The following is a 16,816-nucleotide window of genomic DNA, read 5'->3' as shown; positions in this document are numbered from 1 at the left end:
TGTGTACTCAGGGCAGCGACGGGATCCCGGGGCTGGTGGCTGTGCTCTTCGCATTTGAATCTGTCCCAAGGCAGTATTGGCCAAGAGCAGCACGGTCAGAAGTAACTTGTGGAAAATATGATATTACATATACGCCTAGCAGCAGTCTCTAGGTGTATTTTAGCAACGAGGTGCGGATAAGGACCTCCTTGCTCTTCCCTACCATGGCCAACGAGTCCGTCTTTAAGGAGGTGAGTTCCTGCAGAGGCAGGAATGTGTCAGAGTCTGTCCAAGCTTTGTCTGACCAGCTGTAGCCATCCTGGGTTCCCTTCGCAGCCGGTACAGAGCTTTGTCTCAGGGATGCCATCTCATCCTCACGTAGCCACATGGAATGAGTCCCCACATCCTTGCAGTGCCTGTTTCTCTGTGTAGACTGAAGGAGTTGCTCCATCTCCATCGTTTATCCATGAAGGCAGGTGAGGAAAACCCCACCGACTGGCCCCGCAGGGCACACAAAGCTATAACTGTGTCCCCCCATCTCGTAGTGCTGCCTGGCCAAGCCTTTAATGCAGAATATCTCACTCCTCCTCCCACCGCTCAGTTCCCAAACATTGCTGTTGGAGACAGGCAGCCCTGGGTGCGGCTGCTCTCTTGCCTCCTGATTAAAGCTGGGTCCTGCCAGCAGGTTTGGCTTTCTCAGGGATTATGGCTTTCTCATTCCCTCTTCGGAGATGATGCAAGCGCAACAAGCCTGTACCTAAATTTGGTCCCACCCATGAATCTTCTGCCAGCACAGACTGCAAGGCATAGCCACGGCTTGTTCTCAGGCAGCACCTGGCACAGGTCTCAGCACGGCCTGAACCACACAGTGCCTGGAAAATATCAGATATTGACAATTAGTAAGTAATAATACCTAGAAGAAAAGCATGCAAGTGACTGACTTCCCTGTCCAAAGCAAATTCAAGGTGTGAAGGACCTATTGTGGCTATGACAAAATGACAATCTGTAAAGCAAAGGTCATACAAGGCATTGTTTCTTTCTCTCTTGATTTAAAGAATTGAAGTGTTGGAGTTTTCAGCACATCTCTAAATAACTCAATCCAATAGTTAAACATTCACACTGTTAAAAAGATTGACTTGTGCTATCTAACTGTGGCTGTCACACACAGGATCATTTTTGTGCTTGTTTCTAACAGTCTGGGGACTATCACAGACTCATAAAATCACTTAGGTTGGAAAAGGCCTTCAGGATCATTACATCCAACCATCACCCTGACCTGCCGAGTCCCACCACTAAACCATGTCCCTTAGTGCCACGTCCACACTTCTCTTACATACCTCTGGGGATGGGGACTCCACCACTTCCCTGGGCAGCCCGTTCCAATGCTTGACCACCTTTTCCATGAAAAAATCTTGCCTAAAGTCCAGTCTAAACCTCCCCCGGCACAACTTGAGACTGTTTCCTCGCATCCTATCACTTTTCACCTGAGAAAAGAGACCAGCACCCCTCCCACTGCAACCTCCTTTCAGGTAGCTGTAGAGAGCAATAAGGTCTCCCCTCAGCCTCCTCTTCTCCAGACGAAACAACCCCAGTTCCCTCAGCCACTCCTCATAACTCCTGTTTTCTCGTCCCTTCAGTTGAAGAGATATTTTGAGTCTGAAGGCTGTGGTAAGGTGCTAAAGGATGTACCTTCTGGATTTCATTAGTTATATCCAGTACTTATGCAATGCATTAAAGATTCCTGGTTTGGTCCTGTCAGGACCAGACTCCCGCTGTGCAAGCATTTCTACAGACCTAGAACTGGTCCCTGCCCTAAGAGGGACGCTATAGTTTAAGAACCAGGTCAGCATCCCTGGTGGTTCAGGGGGTTTGGTGGCCTCTTGCTGGCCCACCCTGTTCTGTAAGCATCACGGCAGAAGGAGAGCAATGAAGCAGCTCTCAGTGATGCTGCTTCTTCACCAGCATGAAGGGCACCATGGGGAAGGCGGGAAGGTGTCTGGGTGAACATCTAAGAAGTAGAATCACAGGATCAGAGAATGGTTTGGGTTCGGAGGGACCTTAAAGCCCACCCAGCTCCACCCCCCTGCCATGGGCAGGGACACCTCCCACCACACCAGGTTGCCCAAAGCCCCATCCAGCCTGGCCTTGAGCACCTCCAGGGATGGGGCATCCACAGCTTCTCTGGGCAGCCTGGGCCAGGGCCTTACCGCCCTCTGAGTGAAGAATTTCTTCCTAATATCTAATCTAAACCTCCCTTCTTTTAGTTTAAAACCATTCCCCCTTGTCCTATCACTATCTACCCAAGTTGCTCTCCATCTTCTTTATAATCTGGAGAGTAGGCAGCAGAAACTGTCAAAATGACCTGGTTTAAAGTGAGACTTAAAATTGCAACAATGCGCTGCTAACACAGTCCCTAAACACAAGTCCCTAAAGAGTTTATTTTCCTTCTGCATCCTCTCCCTCCCATCAATGAATCTCTCAGTTTTAGCCAGAAAACATTTTCGCTCCTGCTTTTCTCCCTAGCTCAGCACTGGGCTTCTTTCCCAGACTGAGTTTTGAAGCTAATTTTAAAAAGAGACTCCATCCCCATGAGACAAGGAAGAGACAGAAGTGCTCTCTGAGGTGCCGTGGCGTGTCTGCTGGGACTGCCTTGCTCCAAGCCAAATCTTCGGCAGCGGTGTCTCCACTGAATCAAATGGTGTTGCTTCCAGCAGGACCGTTTGCCCTCGGAGTCACTTTCTTCTTTATTTTCTTTCCAGAAGAACAGGACAGCCACATACAGCACCCGGAGGTCATGGCAGGAGGCAGGAGATCCAGCCTGGAGAAATATTTAGTCGAGTATGTTTTGAAAGACCAGCCTAGAAGGGTCGAGCATGTGAGGAGAAAGGAGTTACTTGCAGCAAGTCCAGTGTCAACCATGTGAACAGAGAGACCGGGCCACCAGGCAGACAACCCTGGTGGCTTCTTGTTGCTACAGGGTTTGGATGCTGGCATGGTTTTTAGGTTCGTTTTGCACATAGAGATATTGAGCTTGGTGCTTGAGACCCTTGGGGAGGAGGTCATCCTCATTAGGGTAATAAAGATGGATGAAAGCTGCTTTTCACCTTCCTTTCCCCCTTCTTCTCATGTTCTTCTCATTTTCTTCTCACAGAAGGAGACTTCTTTCCTCAGCAGTCTCTTATCTCTTCACTTGACCTGTCCTGTTCTCCAGTTTTATGCAATGCAATTGGGGCAATTATTTCGCCCCAATCTCCTCCTTCTCCCCCCTCCCAAACATTGGTAGAGCCTCACCTTTTTTTTCGTGCCCTTTCCTCTCTCCAGTCTCTCTGTCTTAAATCTCTTCTCCCCCATGCACCTTCTGGTACGCCTTGCCAATTCAGCGTGCAGGGAATCTCTTGTGTGCAGCCTTTCCTCTCCTCCCACACACCTTCTCCTGCTGCTGAGACATCGCTTTTCTTCCCTTTAACCACATCACCTGCCTCTTTGCATCTTCCACGCATCTTCTGCGGGCTCCCTCTTCTCCATCGCATCAAACACAAGCGTTTGCCTTCACTGCCAGCCCTCTTGGGCTTATTGTAGTGTCACCCCTTGGTCTGTGTTGGGTTTCACATTGATGGTCTTCATGGGAAAGGAGATCCCAAGCTCTCTTCAGGCTGAGCCAAGGGCTGCCTATTTGCTGGTAGATAGAAAAAAAGGCAGGTGTAGCCCAGCCTCACATCCTGAAAGGAAAGAAAGATCCAGAAAAGCAGATAAGGGACCCTTGAGGCTAGGAAGGCAGTTTGGGGCTGTGCATCCCGGTGAGGTTGAGGTGCCCTTGGAGGCAGAAGGCAGATGTGCAGGTCCAGGAGAGAGGCAGGATGTCCCTGTTTGCTGGTGGGAGTCATCCATCTGCTCGGCGTGCTGCTTGCTGTCATGCCCGTCTCGAGACACCTCAAGCTGCTTTCCACTGCCTTGGGACCGTGCCTAGCTTGGGATAATGCAGAGCAGTCCTGGAGTGGGATATTTAAAAGCATTGTCTCACTTTCACCGGGCTTACCGCGTGTGTGAAAATATTTTCTTCTGCTGATAATTGCAAGCCTGAGGTCAGATAAACATCAAATAGTTCAGGTTTAGCTTCAGTTTTCAATTTCCCAGGAGCTTTTTTTTACATTTGGGAAAATGAAATGTTCAGCCTGCCCTTTGGAGCTGCTGTGTTCTGGCTGGGCTGCGTCTGTGTTTTCATTCCCATCATCTTTCCTGCACATGACTAACTCTTTCTGCCAGGGCTGGGTGACCAGGCATCTGCCTGCAAACCAAACAAGCCACTTACTCCATTTCCTGCCATTCCCCAGCCTGTCCAGCCCGCCTCTGTCTCCCCCAGCTGATAACATCACAAAAAATGGCACTGACGTATTTCCTCGCTGTGCTACTCAAGTCATCCCCCAGTGCAGGAATGAGAGTCTTAGAGCCCGGATTATTTTTAGCACTTTTACAGGCTCCTTCTCTGACCTTGGGCAGGAGCTTTAGCAACCCTCCGTCCCGTTGCGTCACATACAATATGGGCTATATTTGCAATATAGCCTCATTTGCAGCTGAGAGCTGATTGAACGTGGGGGCTGTTGCTTGGAAATCGCTGTAATGATATGAGACAGCTTTGTCTGAAAACAACCTGTGAGCTTTCAGCACCTCGTATTTTTAAGGTGCTGTCGGCAATACATCTGATCATATTTAACTACTAGGGTGGGAAACTGCACATTTTCTTGACCCTGAGGAAATGCTGTGCAGCCTTCTTTCCATCCCCACTATTGTGAGAGCATTAATTTTCCCAGTCACCGAAGTAATACAGCCTTTTGCCCAGAAGAAGTCCAGTATATGGCAGGTGATAGCTCTGCTGATCATAAACGTGAGCAGTGTTTTCATTCCCTTTAGACAGATTTTTTTTTTTGTCAGTTCTATGTTTGGTCAGGCATCCAGAGATGGCTGTGACTGGGGCGTGTGATCCAAGGGTCTCTGCCTTTCTGCCTCCCCCAGGGGAGGTTCTGCCAAGGTGTGCTGATGCTGCTCTGCAGGAGGATTTCGGATGCCCCATCCAGCTCCAGGAGAGTGCCATTCCCAGGCTCCTGTGTAGCACAGTGCTGGCAGCAATAGCGACGATAGACACCCCAAGAAGGGGCAAAGTGCGTTCCCAGCAGCATTAGTAACCTGCTGCCTCCCTCTTTCCTCTCCTCTCCCTTCCTCCCACTCCCTCGGCCAGGCTCGTGGCTGGGCAGAGCAGCCCACACCTTCTTCTGGGCGGTGGATCCGACTTTGCAGCATCCCCCCTGGCAGCCCCAGGAAGACTTCTGGCTGCGTCAGCCAAAATTCCTCCCGGGGACTGTGCTGCAATGCAGACACCACACCCCGCTGGTGCTGCTCAGCTTCCGACCGGCACCGCCGAGGGCTTTCCTCCTCCTCCTCCCTATTAGCCCCGATGATTTTGGGTTGGCCGGCATCACCTCCTCGGGACTGCGGTGCCCGCAGCGGGTGTCGGTGAGGCATCGCTGGCATTCGGCGGTGCGGCTGCTGCCTGCAGAAGCGCTCGCTCCCCGCAGGGACCCACGGGTTTCAGATTTCATTTCCCTCGCACGCTACACCCCAATTCCAGACCCTTTCTGGCTCCGCCGCTGCATGGACACAGAGCATGGGTCCTTCGCCGTATCCAGCGCAAACAGACAGCTCCACGGAGTGGACCATGAAGACGTCAATTTTATTTTGGCTTTGCATCTCAGTTTTCCCCGGCTTTTCCCAGGGCAGAGTCGTTGGAGAGGACGAGGCTGGTTTTGCTGAGTGTAACGTGTTTTTCCCCGGACAAGTCCCACCAGAAGGATTCACTGAGCCCTTCCACGTGAAAATCTGTCAGCAGTACAACAGGGAGCCGCGCTTTGCAACTCTCTACAGTACCAAGGACAAAATCCCTCTTTATTCAGCTTTTAAATACACAAAAGCAGCCCAAAACGAGGAGGAGAGCTGGCTGGTCGAGCCACAGGTAAGTCAGTGTTTCCTTCGCTGTAAATAAAATGTTTTCTGGGCACATTTCCTGGTGTGAAGCTGTTAGCAGGGGGGAGGATTTTAACAAAAGATCCCGGAGCTCCATGGATATTTGTGACCCCCCCCTTTGGATATTAATTTCCCATGAGCAGAACTTAGATATTTTAGTGCTTGGAACTGAAGAAACAAACAGTTCCTGGTCCCACGGAGCTTGTCAGGAGAGCTGTGAGGCTTTTGGGTGTGAAACGCAGCGCGGGGGCAAGGAAAGCCACCCCTGCACTAGATGTCCCTCTGCCCTGCCTCGCTGGCCGGGTGGCACTGCCGGTGGGTGACGGGGTTAAACATCTCAGCGCCAAGCTGAAGTTTGCTCTGCTGCCAGCCCGATCCCGGTGCTGATAAGAGCTGTTTAGCCTCACGGCGCGGACAAAGTGTGTGCTTGTGGCTCACCACCTTGACTCGCAGTGTTACAGTGTGCCTCGGCTGCAGATTTGGGCAGGGGAGGGAGGTGCCGTGTCCCGCAGCCAGGTGTGTGGTGCAACCCGAGTGTTGCTGCAGCCTCGGTGGGGTTTGTCTCCCCTGGCATTCACCGTGTTCAAGCAGCTCCATGAGTCCGTTATATTTAAAAGAAATCCTTAAAAAATTGCTGGTGCCTTATGGGAACAAGTATGCCTCACCTGAACTCTTCCTTAACTATTTTTTCCCTACATTTCAAAATTTCTAGCAGTGATTGTTTTGTAGCACCCTAGCTGAGCTCAGAGCCGAGGCAGGTGCAGGGTGAGGGCAGGGTGCTGAGCTGGGTGCTGGGGTGTGGGCGCTGTATGCAGGCAGGATGGGAGACCCCCCCCTTGTCCCAGGAGAGTGGCTGTCATGTTGGTGGCCCCCATTTGGGTGATGAGACACCAGGACCAGAAGGTCAGGGGAAGGGGAGACTGAGAGCTGGTGTCCCTGTCCTCACCTCAAACTCACCTCAGGTCTAGGCTGGTGTGCTCTCCTTCCACCATGCGTATGCCTGTGAGAGGTGTCCTCTTGCCCTTTGGAGACAGAAGATAGATTTTAGCAGACTGCTGTTATGGAGATGAGGAAGGGTGAGGAGTTTTTAGAGCACAAACTGCACCTAGCCGAGTGAGCAACTGCTGTCAGAGTGGGGACGGCGAGGCAAGGTGGCCAAGATGGCGTCCTTGAGGGCCATTGTCACCTCTGGCCACCATGCCTCCTCCGGCTCCTCACGGCCTGACTCACTGACCTGCTCGGGCAGCCTTCCAGCGGCTGGCAGTCCTGTCACCGCACCTTCCCTGCCCGCTTCTCCAGCACCTCCCTTCGTCCTGCTCACCTGGCCCTCACGCCTTGACCACCCTGTGGTTGTCCCTGCTAATGCTCCTGAGCCCCAAACCTTGTGTTTCTTGCCTCAAAAACTTGCCTCAGCCCCAGAAACAATTTTCTCAGCTCTACGTCCTATGAAGACAGGCTGAGGGAGTTGGGGTTGTTCAGCCTGGAGAAGAGAAGGCTCCGGGGAGACCTTACAGCGGCCTGCCAGTACCTAAAGGGGGCTACAGGAAAGCTGGGGAGGGACTCTTTGTCAGGGGGTGTGGTGATAGGACAGGGGGGAATGGCTTTAAACTAAAAGAGGGGAGATTTAGATTAGATATAAGGAGGAAATTCTTCCCTCAGAGGGTGGTGAGGCCCTGGCCCAGGCTGCCCAGAGAAGCTGTGGATGCCCCATCCCTGGAGGTGCCCAAGGCCAGGCTGGATGGGGCTTTGGGCAACCTGGTCTGGTGGGAGGTGTTGTCCCTGCCCATGGCAGGGGGGTGGAGCTGGGTGGGCTTTAAGGTCCCTTCCAGGCCAACCCATTCTGTGGTTCTATTCTGTGATTCTACCTTGAATTGCTGTGGCTTCTCACCAGTACAGCCCTGTGGGATGTTCCTAGCTGGCACTCATCTGTGCTGATCAGTGACAGTGTGAGATAGCTGAGAGCTTTGAGAACTTTTCTTGCATGGAGCAAGCTGCTCTCAGCTGTGCTAAACAGAAAAAAATCTCCTGGACTCTCTCACCTCCCTCCTTCCTCCTTCCTGTTGTTTTCTGAGTAATTTGTTTGCTTGTTTTGTTCTTTTTTGACACAAATGCATCCTTTAACTGACACCATGGCGCACATTTGAAGGGATGCTCCACATTTTCCCTTGTCTGACTCCTGATTAAGATGTAGATCTGTACTGGGTAACAGTGAGCTCCAGGTGAAAGAAGCCTCACCGAGTGAAACAAGATATGGTCTTGGACTATGGTGAAGCTAAGGAAAGATCCCAGTATGGGCAGCTTGCAGGAGGCTGCACTGCGGATGGGGACATCACTGAGCCCTGTGTCTGAAAGCCCCTGTGCCACATCAGGTGGCTTTACTGGGGAAAGAGGGAGGACAGAGCAAAGATCATCTCCCTCCTGCCTACCCAAATCCCCCACAGGAGCCAGTTTCATGGTGGTTTTGATCAACAGCGTGTAGTGGAGAACTTGTCCCTTGCTAACTCAATGCTGAATGCCTTATGGGGCTGCAGACTCCCCCAGGTAAAGGCTGGAGGGGGAGGAAGGAAGGCTGGGGCAAGGCCGTCAGCTGGTGGGACAGGGCTCTTGTGTTCTTTCTGGCTCAGAGGGACCGTGCCTTAGGTGTGCAGCAAGGCTCAGGTCAACACTGATGCAGGAGGGGAAAGTGGAGAACAGATTTTGTACTTATCACGTGCATTCCTACCAAGGCTAAGCCAGGTAATGAAGAAAGGTCAGCTGGTCCCTAAAGGGAACTCTTCACAACACGGGCTCTGCAGCAAGGCCCCGAAAGATTACACTGTCTGTTTTCTGCATAACTTCCTCATTGAGACAGGGATAGCCGGGTACAAACAGGCTGAACTGTGCAGTGGCATGCGCTTATTTCTGTGTGCATGCACACCCACACGCAGAGATACAGCAAGCAGGAGGAAATCACTATAAAAATGCTCTCTGCATGCTGGTGAGTGACTCAGGGTTGTCATGTGCTTTTTTTTTGTTGTTTTTATAACAGATCGTGATCTATGTTGTGAGGGCACTGTCTCGCTCCCTGTATGCCTACCTCCTCAGGAATGCGTGTACCAGAAACAAATGCCAAATGTAGCACCGAGGTAGTCATCGGATGTGAAATAAGAGGAATGTCAGCTACACCCAGTGCTGATTGGCAGCTGGAAACAGTGAATTAATCCAGGAACCAGGACTGCTGAAAAATGAGAGGCCAGGAGTGTCCTGATGAGCAGGACACTGATGGGAAGCCCCCAGGCTTTGGTCCCCAGACCTGCTCTATTGCTGACTTGTTAGCGTTAAGAGCAAGCCACTACGGTGGCTTTCACCTTGTCATGTTTTGGTCATCTGAAAGCCTGTAGTTTGGTCAGAGTCTTGGCTTGAGAGAGATGGAGAACACAGGAGTTGCTTTTCCTCTCCCAAAATAGGACAGGCTGGGTGAGTCGCCTTGTGTTTCCATCTGATTGACGATTTCCATCAGCCAGAGGACCAAGGTGGGATTTGCATCACCCAGCCATAGCTACATCTGAGCTTTCCTCTCAGCCTTGGCAGACCATCCAGAGAAGCAGGTGCTCCTGGAGCCACCCATGAGCGTCCTACAACAGAGCCCTCAGCATGAGGTTCACGCCCTTCTGCAAAATGGCAACCCCCACTTTACGAGGCACATTTAATATTGATAGGTGCTTGGACTCGATTCTGCACAGGTGCTTGGATGCATAATTTATTTTTACATCCCCCTGGGAATGAGGTGTTTACTGTCTGCTTGGATCTTGCCCGGAGCTCTCGCAGGGTATTTCAGCAGGTGGATTGCGGCCGGCTCCATGGACGCAGCTAGGCTCTTGCTGCGACACAACCCAAAGGCTTTTTGGAGCAGTGAGGAGAGGCAGCTTGCGTGCAGGTTAGCTACAGCGCAGGAGCCGGCATGCCTTTGGGGCTGAGTTACAGGAGGCACGAAGCACTCAGCAATGCGTGAGTGATTACAAACCACACTGTGAGTTATTATAAGCACCAGCGCGCGGTGATGTCAGAGCCGTACGCATGCACACAGCCACATTTTTGGTGTTCTTTCCTAACTGCGCCCAAACAATCCCAGTGGTATGTGCAAATCCCTGCAGCCGAACAGGTAACCGGGCACATATTTGCTTGATAGGCACCTCCAGGAATGCATGCATCAGCTCCTCACCAGAGAAATTCAAGTCTACGCCATCTGCTGCTTGCAGGCTGGGATTCCCTGCAAGGAGGCAGAGCTGAGCGGTCTCAGCTCTCCATGTTGGGGGTACAGCACCTTGGTTCGTCGTCCCCTTCTTGACAGACTAAATGCCCTTCAGGCTGTCAAAAAGGCCGCAGGGTCCTGAGCAGGAAAGGGGCTGCAGCACTGCAATGGGAGCAAGAAGGGACGAGAGTTCCCACCCTGAAAGGGTGTTAGGCTCAGAAGGGGGCACAACCCTGTGATCTTATCGAGACAGGGAGGGTGGCAGGGAGGGCCTGTGATCCTGTGGTGTGCAAGGCAGCAAAACGTCTGCCCAGCTGCAGCCCAGAAGCTCTAGGGCGAGCTTGTGGTGCCTGAGCAAGGGGTGCGGAGTAAGGCAGAAGGCTTTTTAAGTGCTGCCTTCAGAGAAAGCTAAGACTTGTGCATCCGCACGTAGGAAGCCTCCCAGTCCCGAAGCAATAAGCATCGGCTGTTTCAAAACGAAGCAAGAACCCTCCTAGCAGGCAGCCGGGGGTAATGCAGCCCTGTGAAACGGCTTGTGTCGGCACCGTGACCGGCCCTGCTGCAGAGGCGGCCCTGAGGCCAGCCTGCAGGGGCTTGCCTGGTGCGAGAAGCGACCAAACCACGGTTTGTACAGCGAGGATGAGGGATGGCTGCCTACACTGAGCGCAGAGTGCAGGGGAGGTGATGCCGGAGCTGTGGCACCGAGAGGGTGCCAGCGCCGTGTAAGTTTAAAGGACGTAAGTAGTGGACATCTGTCCAGCTGCAGGAGAGCCAAGGGACCAGGAAGGATGATGGGGGTGATTCAAGGTAGAATATGAACTTTTTGCCCTATATGTCTCCAAAATATGTATTATGTAGTGCAGTGAACAGACTAGAGGCCAGGAGCAAAGAGAACAACTTAATCGGGCCAGCACAATGTTGGGAGCAGAAACAGAGACAGCACGAGGCGGTGACTGCCGGAGCCCGCCTGCCACCCCTGAGTTGCTACCAGCACGCTCACCCTCTAATGTGGGGAAGAAAATGGCAATTTGGAGAGGCTGCGGTGTCAAGAGGAGTGACTAAGGAGCAGGCAGAGCTGCGGCCACCTGGGAAAGCCCTGAGCACGCCACGGTGCCCAAAATCTCCTGCTCCCACCACTTGTTACCTCCTGGCCCAGCTGCGTGCAAGGCGCCAGGAGGGGTTGTTACCGCCTCGGGGTCTGGCGGGTGGGAAGGACAGACACGGGCACATAGCACGGATTCCACTGAGGGCCTGCGGTGACAGTGTCCTCGCCCATGTGATGCTGGGAGGTCATTAAAGACGAGGTTCAGACTGCTAATGATAAGCCCTGAGCTCGCTGGCACGTCTGCGGTCAAGGCAGTGAAATTCAGGTCACCCGCCACCGTGTCCGACCTATTCTATGAGTGCAGAGAGGTAAATGCCTTCTCTAGGCGTCCTACATGTCGTGGAATTTTTCCTTCATTGCTTAGATTTGATAGTTCTGGGACTCTGGGTGGCTTGTTGGAATTAAAAGTGCTGCAGTGCTTGGAGCTGTGACCACCTTAGGAGGTGAGAACGTGGCTCTAAATCAAGCCATCTGTTAAAAATCCCTTCCAGGTTTTCCCTTAGCCATACCAAACATCTCTTCTAGAAAAAAAAACAACACAAGTTGGAGGCTTAGTGGAGGGTGGCTGGTGAGATGCTGGAGGCTGCCCTGTGCTGCAGGCCAGACTGGAGAGCTGCGACCAGCCCTGGCTGCCTAAATGCATTTGGCAGGACAATGAAGTGCAGTGTATGCTGCCCTGAGCAGCGGCAAGGACAATGAGGAAGGATCTCAGGGTGTGATCCGTAGCGCGTAGTAGCAGCCCTCATGGAAAAGACACTTCAAGGCTCATTTTACACTGTTTTAGGAAGGCAGCTTGCACGCACTAACTCTTCTCTTTGCCATTTCAGATAGACGACCCAGACAACGACCAGCACGAGATGGTGCTCGAAGCTGATCTCGTTGGTGCGGTGGCCAACCTTGGTGCCAACCAAGCCCTGACCTCAGACTACGTGGGCTCTGGTTACGAGCGAGGGCTGCTGAACCCCAGCCTGCTCAACGAGGAAGACTTCCAGATGGCCACCTACACGCTCACGAACGCCGTCCCCCTGAGTCCCTCTCTGAGCAAAACCTGGCACAGAGACATCGGGAGGGTGGTGGAGCAAGCCCTGGCCCCTCACTGTTCCAAGAAGGACCATCTGTATCTCCTTGCGGGTGCGATTCCTTCCAGCGTCCGGGTCAAAGGCAAGGTGTCGGTGCCCGAGGCGCTGTGGCTGGCAGCGTGCTGTGACGCTGCGGAGGGATGGTCTCTAGGGCTGGTGAAAAAAATCAGCGATGAAAACAGTTTGGCAGACCTCACGGTGGGCGAGCTGGAGAAGCAGCTCCTAGCAGGGGTTGACCTCTTCAAGGGCAACTGTGGAGAAGACACCAAAAACAAGGAGAAAGTGGAAGCAATACTGCAAGCTGTCGGTCAGATCCGGTCCGGGGGACAAGTAGGAACGAATGAAAACCAGGAATCCAAGGAGAGTGGCTTGGTGAGAAAAGTGGTTGGCATCATTGCCACCCCTTTCATCAAACTTCTGGAACTCCTCATCTACCTGTTTGTGGAGCTGGTGAAATATACGTTTTATTTCCTGTGGCTTGTTATCAAGCGGGTTGGCAGCACTGTTCTGGACGGAGTCTACAGCCTGTGGAACGGGGTGGTGTCCTACCTCAAAGCCATCAGCATGGTGCTCATCGGCATCCCCTACGACTTGGGAAGGGTTGTCACCAACATCTTCCTGGGCTTTCTGGAAATCGTTCAAGACGTGGCGTTCCTCACCTACAGGATTCTGCGCATCCCCGTGGGGTTTGTCCTCCACCTCGCTGCTTTCCCGTACTACTCCATCTGTGCCATCCCCTCTGTCCTCAAAGACCTGGCCGCTGGGATCGGTGGCACCTTCTCGCTGGCCGTTGATGCCACAGCCACTCTTCTGCACGGCTTTTATTACGTGGCTAGCCACATAGCCAAACGGTTTGTCCCTAAAGGCTCCTCAGGTGACTGACGGGGGTAGAAATCAAGGCTGCAAAGACATAAAGTGAAAGAGGAGCTTTAAGATACGTGGCCAAATGCTGTCAATTTCATTCTGGTATTTATTGTAGTGACGTTAATAATAATGAACCAACCGGGGAGTAACAGGGAGGGCCGAGGTAACTTTGTCAGGGGACACCACCACTGCAACTCAAACTCTGTCTATTTTAAAGCATTCGGATCCTGTCGGTGCGGGTCACAAAGTTTCTGTGGTTTGCAGATACCAAGCTGCTTCCTCTGGGGGATGCTCTCTAAGCGTGGCACGAGGCTGTTGCTTTCCCACTGAGATAGCACTGAGGCCTATGCGCCCCTGCAGAAGCACATCCCGTGGGGTGGAGGTTCTCGTCTGGGGAGGAATTCAGTTTCTGAAGCCTGCAGAAGGGAAAAGGAGAGCAGGGTGCAGGGGTTAGGGGTTGGGCAGCGGGGAGGGAAGGGGGCTGGGTCCTGCTGCTGGTCGCACTGCTCGCTTCTCTGGGTCCTGTCGGTGGAGCCCGAGGAGGAATTTGGCTGGGTGTGCTTTGTAGCTCCTGGGCCTTGGCCCTTCAAGGCAGCTGAAACCATGCGGATCTTGCTGTGAGGAAACACCAGCTTCTAGTTCTTTCCTACAGGGGGAAAACATTTCCCCTTCGCCATACCAAGCTCTCTTCCCCAGAGCTGTTCCTCGCTCCCTGGTGACCACTGAAGATCTCAGCCCCAATTCCTCGCCCTGGCCGCTGGGCTCCAAAGCCTGGTAGAACCTCGTGGGTCATGATTTTGGCTTTGAGTCAACCCCATCTGTCAGTGACCAGCCTGTCCTGCCTCTGTTCAGGGCTATCAGTTCATCCAACACACAACAACACCTCCGTGCTGCAGGATTGTGCCCAGGCGGGGAATTGGGAATGTTGTGGCTATCCTCCTTAGGCGTGTTGTGAAAGTCCAGCTCAGATGGAGAAAGTGGTCCTCCCGTGCTTTTCTGCAGGACAGAAGAAAAGTGGCTCTGCATTTCTCAGCAGCCTGGCTCGGTGGCAGCAGTGATGTCCCTACCAAAAGGCACCTGGGGAACATGGGACAGGCGATGAGCAGGGAGCATGGGGGGAGTTTTGCAGCTTGTTGCCCAAAGCCCCATCCAGCCTGGCCTTGAGCACCTCCAGGGATGGGGCATCCACAGCTTCTCTGGGCAGCCTGGGCCAGGGCCTCACCGCCCTCTGAGTGAAGGATTTCTCCCCCCCTAAGGTGGCTGGGAGCAGAGGACAACTCGTCATCGCCCCCTCCAAACACCCCACGAAAGGATTGCTTTAAGGAGGAAAGGTGGCCTCCCGGCAAGCAGCGCTGGCTTCCTTCATGAGGAAAGGCAACTTTTTTGTGCTGATCAGGGTCTAATCAGGTAAAGTCAGCAATATTTGACAAATCCCTCCTTTGTCTTGAATCTGTCACTAGAGGGATTTGGATTCAAGGGGCACGGCCGCAGCTCCCAGCAGAGAGGCAGCAACCCACTCTGCATCCAGACCCGACTCTGCATCTAACACGCAAACGCAACCCAAGCTGCCCCCCCCCACGTGCCCCTCTCGTGCCTTATGCATGGCCTGTGGCCTGCCCGAGCCGTGCCTGGCGCGAGGGCGATGCCCAGCACACCGGGACGTCGGCGTAGCCACATCTCCACCACCATTGCCACCCAGCCCAGCGAGGTTCAGGCCAGCCCACGGGCACGTCTCCGCGCTGCAGCCTGGTTGCGGGGCGGGCAGCCCCTTCCACCCAGGAGGCTGCAGCACCGGAGGATTTGGGCAGACGCGGGGCTGTATTAAAACGGTCTGAACACGCTCAGATTTCAACCGTGACGAACCCTAACCAGCACAGGTCGTTTTTCTTCTCTGCTGCATGTCTGAGCAGGCAGTGGGAAATCTGCCTGAAACACCCAGTAATTGTTACAGAACAAGCAACATCCTGCTACAGACTATTGCTTCAGATTATTCTTATCTGGGCATGATTTATGGCTTGTGAGCTTTACTCTGTCCTAGGAAATGTATGGCTTTAACAAAATAAAAGTTACTTTTCCAAAGAAGGACTGGTATCACATTTCTGTCCCAGTTGCAAACAAGATAATGCAGCCCAGCGAGCTCTGGCTAATCAGGAAAGTAAGAGCAGCATAGTTGCTCTTTGTTAAGGTCTGACATCTGATATTAATGGCCCTTTTCTACTTTTAAAACACCTTTGCATTTTTCAAAAACGCATTCGTTAGGCTACGGAGTATGTAGGTAAGAGCTGGGGGTTGCAGGCGACAGATTCAGCTCTGTATGTGCCAAAGGAGGTGTGTGCTCAGACAGGTTGGCATGAGGTGGGACAGGACAGGAGCAGGAAAGGAGTTTTCCACGTGCAGGAACAGGGGCAGGATCTGCGTGGCGAGTGGCTCCCTCTGCCCACGTTGGCTGGGGCTTGCGGCAGCAGAAGAAAAGGGGGAGACTGGTCCTCAGTGGCTGCACCTGGGCAGGTCACCTTGGCTGTTTTGCAGCTGGTAGGGAGAAAAACTCACTTTTGTGGGATGCTGCTCACTTGGCCAGTATGAGCAGATCTTTAGAAGAAGACCAGTTACCCCCTAGGAGTAGCTGCTCTCCTCCACCGGCCACGGAAAGCCGGGGGTGAGTAAGTGACGTGTGGGCACCTGCTTAGCGCAGATGCTTCAGTGCACAGAAGAGGAGCCCTCAGCCACAGGTGGACCAGGAGGCAAAGGGCTGACCCTCCTTATCTTTACGGGGATGATTACGGGCTGGGAGTCACTCACAGGACAGGGAAGGTGATGTGAAATGATCTCGCCTCAACCAGATCACCCAGCCCTTCAGCACAGGATCTTCTGCGCACCCCAAGGTGACCCTTACCGCAGTTATCTTCGCTCTGGGGTTGGGCCCAGAGAAATGAGCCATGCCCTATAAGCACAGCAGCCCTGGCAGCACGACTCACAGCCCCCAGCACTGGGCTCAGGTCCTCCCAGTCCCACCTTGGTGCCATTGTACATTTTGGAGCTGCTCCTCTCTGCACAGACCTCCAGGGCTTCCTCTCTGCAGACAGGGGCTGCTGCAGCTCAGAAGGGAACCGAGCGGGAACCGAGCCCTGCTTGTTCACAGGTTCTCTCTCCAGCTTAGGCAGTGCCAGCAAATGAAAAAGGTATCGGAAAATACCTACAAGCATAACTTGTTTGGCCAGAAAGGATTGCCTGGGAGCATAAAGTGCAAGGCGTGCCTGCGGTGTGCGTGATTGCGATACCCCACAATTGGCACGGCGTGATTTCTCTCCTCTGCACAGCCTCGGACCTGCTTTGATTCGCGAACGTGTCTCACACTGGGTAACATCTGCCACTGATTTCAGCAGAAATGGTGTTTTCAGCCAAGCAGAAAGGCCTGCAGGTTTCCCAGTGGCGTTAGTGTTGCAGCCGGCTGGAAAATCTCCAGGGAAATAGATTGTCAGAAAGGGATGATTTATCAAACGGGATATATATATATATATATATACTTTTTTTTTTTTTTTCACA

At 53.0% G+C, this 16,816-nt stretch overlaps 1 protein-coding gene across 1 annotated transcript; it reads left to right on the top strand.

The window, feature by feature from the left end:
• The first annotated feature begins 4,569 nt into the window (after positions 1–4,569).
• On the top strand, positions 4,570–15,355 carry ENDOD1 (endonuclease domain containing 1). The gene is made up of 2 exons (XM_035542525.1): positions 4,570–5,983; positions 12,158–15,355. Exons 1-2 carry the CDS (start codon positions 5,639–5,641, stop codon positions 13,289–13,291), a joined length of 1,479 nt encoding a protein of 492 aa, XP_035398418.1. The 5' UTR covers positions 4,570–5,638; the 3' UTR covers positions 13,292–15,355.
• Positions 15,356–16,816: the final 1,461 nt, after the last annotated feature.

Source organism: Cygnus atratus, chromosome 1 (assembly GCF_013377495.2).
Source record: "Cygnus atratus isolate AKBS03 ecotype Queensland, Australia chromosome 1, CAtr_DNAZoo_HiC_assembly, whole genome shotgun sequence".
Classification (NCBI taxonomy): Eukaryota; Metazoa; Chordata; class Aves; order Anseriformes; family Anatidae; genus Cygnus; species Cygnus atratus.
Note: the sequence above shows the minus strand (reverse complement) of the source record. Positions and strands in the feature narration are given on the sequence as shown.

What these genes read in the sequence shown, in the direction of transcription:
- ENDOD1 (XM_035542525.1), top strand. Translation starts at nt 5,639, where the DNA reads ATGGGTCCTTCGCCGTATCCAGCGCAAACAGACAGCTCCACGGAGTGG. An exon ending in GCTGGCTGGTCGAGCCACAG is followed by an intron (nt 5,984 to 12,157) that starts GTAAGTCAGTGT and finishes TTGCCATTTCAG; the next exon opens with ATAGACGACCCAGACAACGA.